The sequence below is a fragment of the Strongylocentrotus purpuratus genome, unplaced genomic scaffold (genome assembly GCF_000002235.5).
Source record: "Strongylocentrotus purpuratus isolate Spur 01 unplaced genomic scaffold, Spur_5.0 spur5_scaffold_14, whole genome shotgun sequence".
Taxonomy (NCBI): domain Eukaryota; kingdom Metazoa; phylum Echinodermata; class Echinoidea; order Camarodonta; family Strongylocentrotidae; genus Strongylocentrotus; species Strongylocentrotus purpuratus.
In genome coordinates, this window is record NW_022145599.1 from 15,201,966 (window position 1) to 15,214,401 (window position 12,436).

General features: G+C 40.5%; 1 protein-coding gene across 1 annotated transcript; it reads left to right on the forward strand.

The window, feature by feature from the left end:
- Positions 1-1,256: 1,256 nt before the first annotated feature.
- LOC105440518 (probable G-protein coupled receptor 101) lies at positions 1,257-10,180 on the forward strand. The gene is made up of 4 exons (XM_030985094.1): positions 1,257-1,571; positions 2,180-2,897; positions 3,460-3,569; positions 10,088-10,180. Exons 1-4 carry the CDS (start codon positions 1,257-1,259, stop codon positions 10,178-10,180), a joined length of 1,236 nt encoding a protein of 411 aa, XP_030840954.1.
- The last annotated feature ends 2,256 nt before the right edge of the window (positions 10,181-12,436 follow it).

Genomic DNA, 12,436 nt, shown 5'->3' on the forward strand with positions numbered 1-12,436 from the left:
TGAGGATGATTGTGATGATGATTATGATGACGATGATGATAATGATGATGATGAAAAAAGACATGACATAATGATAAAGACTGAAGAGTTGAAAAATAAATTTTACCTTGAATATTTTTACAGTAACATCTTTTTAACTTTGGCCTTAAATGAGTAAAGGGAGCAACATGATTTAATAGATTATGGGAGAGAGTTCCACAGGTCAGGACCATGGTGTATTATGGATCTATGTGCAAAAGTAATTTCGGGTTTACTAGATGAAAATTTGAGGAATTACGGGTAGTAAGAGTGAATGGCTTTATTCATAGTGTAAACGTTTTGAAATGAAAGAGGCAGCACATTATTTAAATACTTAAACATGGTCAGTAAACTGTGTAGCGAATTTATGTCGAATACTGTTAGGGTTTTCAGTGTGTAAAATATTGGACTTGAGTGATGGTGAACCAGATACCAGTAAATATACGAAGGGCTTTCTTTTGCAATAAATAAATAAAGTTGATTTTGGTTTTGGCGCTGGTGGCCCATACTAAATTGCAATATGTTATATACGGTAATATCAATGAATTATAAAGCATAACAAGCGTATAACATGGGATTAATTTCTTCATTTTAAATAAACCAATATTCCTAGAAATAGAAGTCGTGATATGACGTATGTTCATTCAAATTAAGATTTTCGTCAATAATTACACCCCAAAATGTTGTTATTCTCTTTCTTTCGAGTGGGATATTATCGATAATTATGTTGTAAGGAAAGTCAATGACATGAGAATTTGCGTGCTTGAAATACATGAAATTTGTTTATCATTTTTGCATTGAAGATAATGTTGGTAACTCCTCATTAAGTGTATTTTATTTACTAAGGTGTTTAAATTATGATGTGAACAGCAGATGTTCGTGTCATCAGCAAAAAACACAAATGATAATAAAGGTGTTGTATTGGTTAAACCATTAATATATAATTAGGCCTTCTGCCAAAGAGATTTACAGTTAGTAACCATAAATCTGCTTAGAGAAACTTAGCTCCATAGTCGGGCGCTGGCGCTGGCGCGCACGTAAGCTCATGAATTTGAATGAAAGAATCTTGGAGCCCATATTTATAGTGTCGACCTACTGACAAATCACGGTTAGCGTGTGCTCCTCAACTGTTACAGTGTGTATCAGTTGGTATATAACGTAACGCTGAAGTGAACTTTTTCAGTTACTTAGGCGTTAGGTTACTGGATAGCGAAAAGTAACACTTTAGCAGCTTCACGATGTCGAACCATGATACCTCCCAAACGCCGTACGATCGACCTGATGGTGTCACGATCTACCACGAGTCGACGTCAGTGGTGGCCGTCATCGAAGGTATCACCATTGCCGTTATCTTTCTCGGAGCGTTGGTCGCCAATCTGATTGCGATGGTGACGATCCTTCGAGACAAGGTTCTGAGAAAGAACCTCCATAACTGGCTCATCCTGAATCTCATCATAAACGACCTTAGCTTTACAGTTATAAACATTCCATTCGTCATAATATCCGTGTTCGACCATGGCTATTTTCTCCTTCACAACAAAGCTGTGTGTTTTGTGAGTCTTTTTCTATTTTGCATTCTTCGCCACCATTCTCAAATACGATTTTACTGTATTTCGATTTTGGATATTAAAGGAACTTTAAAAAATTAATAACTTTAAAAAATTGTCATTTGTTTTTGGTAAATCTATTTAGTTACATAATTGGTATTTCACATACCAAGTCACAAATCTGTTATGTCTTATCTCCTCCTCAAACAAACATAGTATCACTCGATCGTTTAAACTTGAACTCCATCGAATATGAATCTTTCAGAAATTAAGTAATCATGAAATAGTTGATGCTGCAGCTACCAATCAGCAATCATTAAAAAATCATCAATATTTGGGCAGCAAGTTGATTTATAGTTTTTATATCTTTTACAGCACATTTTGATTTCTAAATTCCCATAACTCTATGAAAAGATGTATTTAAAAAATAAAATAAAAATACAGGTTTGCATGGAAAATTATCCGGGGGAAAGTTGCCGCGTGTGATTATGCTTGGTGATTAATCATCAAATGAAGAATAATCCTGGGGTAGTGGTCCAGGGATGTTTTTGTCTAAAAGCTGATATTCTACTTAATATGTTACATTAATCAATCTCATTTATAATTATGTGCAGATTCACGGGAACGTTATTTTTGCCTACGGGGTCTTTGCTTCAGTCTTTGCCATCTCTGTGGATCGCTACTTGACCGTAGTCTGGTCGGCCCGCTTTCCTCCTTCCAAATCAAGAACCATTGTCTTTATCGTCTTCTGCTGGGTCGCCGCCATTGGATCCTCCTTACCACCCTTAGTTGGAGATGTCTCTGCGATCAGGTATAAGAAACATTCCCACAACTGCTCGCCAGAGTTTCGGGAAGACTGTTTCTATGGCATCACCCTTAACGTCATCATCTTTCTAGGCATCGTACCTACGATGGTTCTATGCTATGTTAGTGTGTTCCTGAAAGTGTGGCGTCAACAACGGTTGCTTAGATCATACGCCGACGAGAAACCTAGTATCGCGAGCAACGTATGTTCCCTTGAAGACACCGACGATGACGATGACGACCACGACCACGACCACGACCACGACCGTGTGACCCATGCTGACAACGACATGCCAATGGATGTCATTGACCAGTCGATTGAAGGACCTACCTGCTCGAGTCTTACCCCAGAGCCTATGGACTACTCCCAGTCTTCAAACATCGAGGAGCCTGACGCTGAACATGCTGAAGGAGAAAGCGAGGAAAATAAGACTAATCAGCAGGGAAATGTGATAACAGGGTTCAAGAAAAAAGATCGTAGGACCATGCAGAAGAAACTCAACATCGAAAGAAGAGTTGCCCTGACTGGTAAATATTTCCTGTGTTGGAATCTCTTAAAGTTTGTATAATTGTTTAATCTTGCGCAAATTGCAATTTCAAGTGTTCGAAATAAAATGCCAATTTTTAACATGACAGAATGTATCAATTCTCATTGCTCCCCTCGCAAAAATTGTACATTTACATATTGGCGTTACGAGGGTGCAAAGTCTTTTTACTAGCAGAATGCGGAACATCCTTTGGCCCCTCTTCCCCTTCCCCTCCCCACCTCGTCGTTTGGGAACGGCTCATCGTCTCTACAACTTCATAATACTTTAGCCTACGCCCCAAAGTTATTTCATGTCGTGATGAACAAACCTAGTCATCATTAGCTCAGCCTACACCCCTCCCCAAAATTCACACCTCAGTAGTATTGTCTTCTGTTTAATATTCTGTTAAGATATTTTCCAGATCCCCATCATATTGAGTGTTTTATAATCAAGAAATAATGTTACTATCTGGCTTTTGTTCCTTGTTGATGTGTTTTATATAATTTCCACCCAACGCTTTTCTCCAACAGTGTCTGGTGTTTCTTTTTCTTTTTTATTTTCAGGAACCCTACTTGTGCTAACCACCTTGGTCTGTTGGTCACCGTACTGTATCGTTAACTCTTGTCTCCTATCCATCAACATCCCCCATTGGATTGGCGTGACCACGGTGTGGGTAGGTTATTTAAACTGCCTACTCGACCCTCTAATCTACTCGTTCATGAATAGACGAATTGCAGCCCGTTACCGTGACATGTTCAGACGTTGGTCGATTGGAGTGAATACAATGATTCGATGCAACTCCGGAGAAGCATGATTTTTTTCTCTCCATGAAAAGTATAACCATTTCGCAGCTGAAATTGGCGAAGGGCATAATATTTTAATAAGGCTTGTTCAGATATAGAGCGGAAAGCCGCACAAAAAATATACCGCCGCGGTTTTTCTTCTTTCTACAACAAATCACTATTATTATGCAGTATGATGGGGAGGGGGGGGGGGGGGGGTCCGGAAACTGAACAAATATAAAGCCTTCTCTTTTGCCTTCCAATTTTTTTTTGGTGAAAAATATTCATGATGTAGCACTAAACATCATACATATTTGTCCTGGGTAATATCGTCCAAAACAAGTCCGGATACACAACCTGTCCGGACACACAACGTCTGGGTATAAAAAGACGAAATTGTATTATGACTTTTTGTATACGTGACGTGATAAAAGCTTACATCATCAATGACTTCCTGGCAACAAACAATCAATAAGGAGGGGAGGAGGGGGTGGTGGTAAAAGAAAATGAACATTCATAGTCAAGGGAGGGAGTAAATACGAACTCTCAAACTTTTCGCCGATGGATGAGAATTATATTCATCGTTGCCCCCCCCCCCTCCCAGTTGTGGGACGAAGTTTACATGGAGGACTCTTTTGTCCCGAGCTTTCCTCTATTTTTTTAGTAAGACATTTTTCAAAACAAATACCAAATTTGTTTATTGTCTGTTTAAAAAAAAAGAAGAAGTAGTTTTCACATTTAATTTGTATCACAAAAGAGGTAATGGTGAACTATGCACGATAATTAGAAAAGTGTTTGTTTTTCTTCTGCGTTATTATCATGAGATGCCTAGATAAATTTGAATGTTTGAAAGCTCGTGTCACTGATAGATAAGAATCGCCAGTTGTCGAAATGGTCGTAATTATGATCTTGATGACAAAAATGTAATGTTGAATAACTTTTGCTTCGTAAATGTTTTAGTCGTCAAAATAACATGATTAGATGACACTATACTCAAGAGGGTAAAAGTAAACCAGCCTTCGATTTATTTATTCATATTTATCATGTATACACCATCTATTTCAATGACTTTTCTGTTTCCACGCAAATTATATTCTATCACGATCAATTGTACTTCTTTCTTCTAGTTTACGGTTACTGTGCTCAACATTATAATACATGTTTTATTTTAAACCTAAGTTACGTTTTAAAAAAAGTTTTAACTCGTTTTTTACTTAAAAGCTCTGGGATCCATCCAATACAGGATTAATTAGGCAAGGTATGTGAGTAGGCGCGATGGCTTAGTGGTAGAGCAGTGGTCTCAGAACCGTGATGTTCCGGGTTCAAAACGAAGGCAGTGTGCTCGTACCCTTTAATAAGGTATTAATCGTTATTACCAAGTCCATTGGGAGGACTTAAATTTGTTTTAAGTTTTCTTCAAGCAAGGGTCGAATAATGAAAATGCATGGACAAATTAATAAAATAAGTAAATAAATGGCTAAATAAATTGAATATATATATAAATAAAACAAAAACTCAATAATCAGCTGTTTTGCTTTCAGTTGCTTTCGTGACCCATTTAAATGTATTTAACAGGGCCATGTTGATGTTTGATGTTAATTTATTTTCCATATATACATCGTCAGACATATTTTAATTTTTAACATAATTTTATGGTCGCATAAACTTATACATTGAAGAAAGTGTCGCCATAAGCACAGCTTGAGCTTACGTCCTCTTGTTCAAACTCTGTTTGTGTGTAAAGTCAGTATTACATTTGTGGGTGATTCAAAATTATTACATTTGTGGGTAAAGTGGTTATTACATTTGTGGGTGAAATTATTACATTTGTGGGTAAAGTGTTATTACATTTGTGGGTGTTGTTACATTTGTGGGTAAAGTGTTATTACATTTGTGGGCGTTATTACATTTGTGGGCATTATTACAACCCGCATGTCATATCACCTGTTTCAGGATTTATCGGAGTCTCGAGTCTCAGTGAATTCATTTAAAGCATCCCTTCGTCCAAAGTCTATTTCATGCGATTCCGTCAAATTCAATATTGATGACACATCAGTCAGTGGAAATGAAAACGTGCATACTCATATTTATGTGTTTTCGCAAAGTCTTTCGAATTTTTTGTAGTAAGCCCAAGGTATTTTCAACAGTCTCGTTACATCACCTTTTCAATTTGCCAACCTGATGCAGACATATCACGTGTTCCGAAAATGATTTCTGTGAACAACAGTCTTCGGCATTGCCCTAAGTTGGTTTCTCAAAAGCAGTATGGGTTCTCAAATATTTTGGGGGGTTAATGGTCTGGGGTTCTTACATTGATTTTCTTCACGTGCCTCGATTATTTGTCATTTGTAATCGAGAAAATTGACGGGTGAAAAATTAGGGGTCGGTTTGAAACCTAACCCTCTCTAGAACCGCCCCTGCTCAAAAGTCCTTGTGATCAGCTTGTATGCTCTGGAATCGGGTAATGTGGTACTTATAAACCTAGGTAAAATGGTAAATGATATAAGCAACGTGAACAAGTATATTGGGGGGATGGAAGGGACATCAAGAAAAGATGATTTTGCACGAAAGGAAAAAAATCACAACAGACGGTCTGCTGCCCCCACTATACCAGTAGAAATAGAAACTGACATGAATTGACATTTATTAAAATCTAACTAATTATCCCCTACCTCGAAGCTACAAGTAGCGGATACACAGATGGCGCTCTTTTAGTCGACTCCTAAAACCGGTTTACTCAGTTATGCATTATCATTGAAACCTTGCATTTTTTTAATAAAAATGAATAAATATCGAAAATGTTAGTTTTGTAGTTGTTGTTGTTGTTGTTTTATCAGATTACTGGAAGAGTGATCTAAAAAAAAATAACAACATGACGATATTATCACCTGTAAACAGACTAAACAAAATGCATATGTGCAAAATCGCTCTTCATCTTACGTTAATGTTGGGGGTTGCATTCGCGTTCGCAATCTTAAGCGGCGAGCACGTTTTGAAAGAACCGAATTCCATCCGCTGCTTCATGTATGATTTTATGGAATGTATTAGGGCGCGTTCATGCTTGATTTTGACGGCCAGAATCAGGCATCTGTTACGCGTTTAGTTTAAAACACGGTTGCGTCTTAGCTCACTTTTGTAGAATCACCAAAAAACGGCGATCACGATCGCCGATCGTAAACTCACAAAAAGATGCGTTTACAATTTGTAAACGCGTTTAAATGGGGTCAACGCACTGACCTCTAGTGGGTCTACGTAGCATGCACAGTGAAGGTTTGCGAATCCAGCTGGAAGACCAATTAAGGCCACACACGGAGAATTGCCTGGGGAGCCAGAGAAGTAAGCATGAACACCAGTGGCGTACCTGGGGTACTCCGTCAGGGGGGGCAAGCGACCGAAACAAACAAAAAAGGCGATGCTAATTTTCACTTCTGGCGAGCGAGCGAGCAAAAAAAAAATCTTTAAGTAACGTTTGGTATATAAACTGGTATTGTTGCAAGTTGGGGGTGGGAACATTCACTTGTTAGCGACGTTAATTTCATTTTTTTTGCAAACGAGTGTAGCGAGCAAGAAAAAAAATCACGTCTTTTTTAATAATTGCCACTTAAACTTGGTTCAATTGTCCCATGCAGGGCGCGGGAACAATATTGTGTTTAGGGTGATTTTATACCCATTTTAGCTAGCGAGCGAAAATACATCTTTCTCTCAATGAATTGCTATATAAAATTTGTTTCATTGTTGCAGGTAGGGGGCGGGCACAATCGTGTTTAAGGTAATGTCAATCCCATTTTGGCGGGCAGGCAACCCCCTACATTTATCTTTGTAATGATATTGTAGCAGGTTAGTGGTGGGCACATAATTCCATGAGCTAGCGAGCGTAGCGAGCGAAAAAAAAAAAAAAATCTTTTATAGGGAAAATATGGTACATAAAACTTGGGTACATTGTTCCATGTCAGGGACGTGATTATTAAAAGCGGTGTTATTTCTATTTTGGCGAGCGAGCGTAGCGAGCGAGCAAAAAAAAAATCACTTCTCTTTTATAGGGAAAATATGGTACATAAAACTTGGGTTCATTGTTCCATGTCAGGGACGTGATAATTAAAAGCGGTGTTATTTCTATTTTGGCGAGCGAGCGTAGCGAGCGAGCAAAACAAATCACTTCTCTTTTATAGGGAAAATATGGTATATAAACTGGGGTTCATTGTTCCATGTCAGGGACGTGATAATTAAAAGCGGTGTTATTTCTATTTTGGCGAGCGAGCGTAGCGAGCGAGCAAAACAAATCACTTCTCTTTTATAGGGAAAATATGGTATATAAACTTGGGTTCATTGTTCCATGTCAGGGACGTGATTATTAAAAGCAGTGTTATTTCTATTTTGGCGAGCGAGCGTAGCGAGCGAGCAAAATTTTTGTAATGATAATTGGTTCATAAATTTCAGATTTTTTTGTTGCAGGGCAGGGCTTACACAATCATGTCTAAGGTGATGTTAATTCCATTTTGGCGGGCACAAGCACACCAAAACTTCTTTGAATAACGTTTGGTACATAATTATTAACTGGTTATTGCAGGTTGGGGCGGGCACGTTAGCGGTGTCAATTCCATTTTGGCGAGCGAGCATAGCGAGCAAGCAAAAAAAATAAATTCTCTTTTAATAGAAATTAATAAATAAACTTGTTTTTATTGGTGCAGGTCAGGATGGACGCAATCGCGTTTAACGCGATTCAATTCCTTTTTGGCGAGAGGGCGAAAAAACTCTTCCATTTTTAATGATATTGTTGCAGGTCAAAGGTGGGCACAATTGTTTCCAAAGCAATGTCTATTTATTTTATTCGCGAGCGAGAAAAATGAATTAGTCTCTTTTAGTAACATTTGGTACATATATTATGTGTTATTGTTGCCATGGTTGCAGGTCGGGGCCCGTCGGGGCAGGCACAATAATCTAGGCAATACTAATCCTTTTCTTTTTTCAGGGGGACGAGCAAGTGAAAACATTTAATACAAAATAGGCTAGCAAGCAGTTCGCGCCAGCGAAGAGTTTCAAATTTGTTATATCACTTATATTTTCCTATTTTCATTTGTTTTAATTTTTCAGGGCCGTATGCGGAATATTTTTCTGGTGGGGGAGGGGGAAAGATGCGTAAAAAGTTTTCGAAGAATCTCAAAAGCAAAAGGAGTGAAGGGAGTTCGAGCGACCGAACTGGTCATGAGGGTACTTTTGCATTTTCAAAAGTAGAATTGAAGGATTTGGTATAGGCCTACACTACATTTTCAGGAAAAAAACTGTACGTTTTCAAAATATCTGGGGTCAACTGCCCCCCCCCCCCTGGTGCGTACGGCCATGGTCTTTTTTTATTTTTTAATTTCCCCATTTTTATTCCTTTCCTTTTCTTTTCCCTTTTTCTTCCTTTTCTCTTCTTCTTCCTTTTTTCTTTCCTTTTTCTTCCCTTTTCCTTTTTTCTTTTTCTTTCCTTTTCCTTTCTTTTCTTTTCTTTCCCCTTTTTCTTTTTTTCTCCTGGAGCCCGTCAGGGGGGGCACTCTGCCCCCCCTGCCCCCCCCCATAGGTACGCCAGTGATGAACACTACATCGTGGAACTGCGATCACGATGAGCGTTTACGATGAGCGTTTCAGATCGCTCATTCTGCCTTCAAAATTTAAGCATGAACGCAGCCTTAGTATGCCTCAGTCACACCTTTGCGTATTTGGCTTGCGTGTTGCTGCGTATTACCCGAACGCAGACAAAGGCAGTCATACCCAATAAAGCGCAACAAAACGTGCTCACTACGTACTCAATACGCAGACTAGCGCATATGCCTGCGTTGCTCGCTCGCTAGTTTTAAAATTTTCTAAACTATCGCAAGCAAACGCAAGGTCAAATCGCATACGAGCGGATACGAGTGGCAACCAGTGAATGCGAGCGACAGCGAGTGGCTTAGCGCAGGTATACGCCATCATACGCACCTCTTTTTTCGGAGCACCTGTCACTGCCTATAGCTGCGTTTCCTGCACGATTTAACACGCTTTAGCTCGTTGTCGTACGCATGATTGCGCGTAATGTTGCGCTGTTGCTCGCACATCGCTCGCAGCAGCAAGAACCCTTGCGATTGCCGTTCGCTACGCTGCTAGATTAGCTCGTACGCCGTTCGCTTTAGCTCGCAGTCGCTGGTTGTCGCTCGCTTTATCTCGCTATCACTGCGATTAGTTGCCTATGCGCTGCATATCGGCAATAAAAGGCGGGGCGCCTCAAGGGTTGGAATCATACTGCAGTCAACATTTGAAGAAGACACACGGGTTGAAGATGCAGACATCCAAAGCGAAAAGGGGAGTGAAGACGAGGACGCGAAGCCAGTCATTGGCCCAGTTATTGCAACAATCTTTTTGTTGAACTCTTGGGAATAATGTTTTAACTGAGATTTACATTCCTCGCGATAAATTAAACTGTGAGGAAACGGTTGCTGAAGCCAGGTCAGGTAATGTCGTCAATGCCGAGTGGTTGGGTTGGTGATATCCAGAGCATCTGGCCTGCATTAGTCCAACATTCCTGCCAGGTAACAAAACCAGCAGGGCTGTTGTAGTAGGCATTGATATAATTCCTTTTGGCCTGACCTGCCTGAGTAGCCGGCTGCCTAAGACCTACTACAGAGTCTGCTCTCCTCGCCAGGAACCGGGCATTATGTGCTCGGCGTCCTCCCCGTCCACGACTGAAATCTGGATGCAAGGGTAGTGGGTTCTCATCAAGTTGTGCAGGCATACACATGCCTGTACCATGGTCCTGACGGTTGAAGGGCTTTGTCGGAGAGTGATCAGCAGGCACTGAAATCGGTTGGCAAGAATGCCGAAAGCATTCCTGAAGAGGGTGCCCTGCTTCTCCAGTCTTTCATGTTGTCTCTGCTCTAACTCTTTATACATTTCAGGGGTTACCCTCAAAAAGTTCATGAGTGCCTCTTGGTCCTCGTCTTCCAGCTCCCTCATCAGTTGGTCGAATTGTCCCAGGTCCTTCCTCCGGCAGATCCAGGACCGCACCCAACAACACCGAGGGATTCTTCGTTGATGCAGCTCAAGCAGCAGCTTCCCTTGCTCATAATCTTTATTCGCCTCTTCTTCCTCCAACTGAAGCAAAATCTTAAGCTTTTGCGAAGCAGAGCTCTGCTGCAAGGCCATTGTTATCATCAGATTTATTTTTCTTGTAGATGTAGAATCTTCAGAAGCTAAGATGTTTATGCCCAGTCCTGCAAAATAACTAGTATTTATACATATGCCGCAGCACGAGCGAGCTGGTACGCTGTAGCACGAGCTGGCACGCATCAGTACGAACAACAGACGAGCTAAAGCGAGCGAACACGCAACGAGACCAACTTGTGCGAACGGCTAGCGAGCAGCAAACGAGCAAAGATCGAGCTACATACGCAACATGGCGAGCAAGCTGCGTATTGAATCGTACTGCTATGAGCAACAGCGAGCTATAGCGTGGTCATAGGCAACCGTAGGCAACCGTAGGCAGTCTTTGTACGAGCGGCATACGAGCTACCTACGAGCTAGATACGCAATAGTGTGACTGCTACCTTCAAATTTGCTGCGTATTGCTGGGCACGGCTGCGTATTGATATACCCCGCATAGCGCAGCAATACGCAGCAACATACGCAAAGGTGTGACTGAGGCATAACCACTCTACAACACAGTTTAGACTTTTCTTGTGTGAACTCAAAGGGCATTTAGTTGCAGATAGTCCCGGGGGTCTCATTCAAATATATATATATATACTGTAAGCATGCGTGACCAAGAAAACGCGTATAAAGGAATGCTTTTTTATATCCATTATCCATCATCCATTTTGGGCCATTTTCAAGAAAAAGGATACTTTTTCAAAATGGTTCTAAATCCTGCAGTACGCGCCGGTTAACGCGTTTAGGGGTATTTTTCTAGCCAGACCGACCGTGGCCTTTAGACAAGGCCTCATGTCTGATAGACGGCGAGCGAATAAAAAGAGGCTATTCGCGAAAACCCAAGTGAACGCCAGAGCAAACAGCCAAGTGGCCTTTAGTAATCTGGTTTGAATTTCTTATGTTAACCCTTTTTTCGACTGGAATTCTCTACCGAAATGGTAGCGTCCAATCACCAAACGTATCATCGCGTGACGTTGGCATATATTATCCATCACGTTCACAGTAAACTCTACGCAGTACGAATACCTATCACATTGAACGAAACGAGTTGGACTGGTTCATTTTATACAAGGAAAGTCAAATTATCTCACTTACAATTGTTAGCTCAAGTCATCAAATGCTTCCTATTTTATTGTAATTATGCGTATAAAATAGATTTGGATGAAATATTTTGTATTAACCATTTATATATTCATCTCATAAGCATAACTATCTTGACCCCTAAAAAAAACTAAATCAGCAAACAATTTAACAACAGGCTGATCGTCTAAATGTTTGTCCACTTGCCGCTTGAAGCTCCGGGCACCGTCACTACGGTTTTTTTTTCACCATCAACTGAATTTTGTAAGGTTGTTCCATTTCAGATCGGGTGACTGAAACTTCTGTCAAGTATATAAATATAGATGTTCTCGCATTGTGAGGCATCGTGATTCCTAGGTCACATTTGCTCTACGGCTAGGATACGGCGGCCATACGCTCCCGAAATATATAAGAGAGATACTTGCGGCGGCCGCAGAGAATTTGCGGTGGCCTCAGGGTTACCCTAGGGCGTATCCTAAGGCGTACGGCAGTCGCAGATTTTCTGTCTCCACAAATT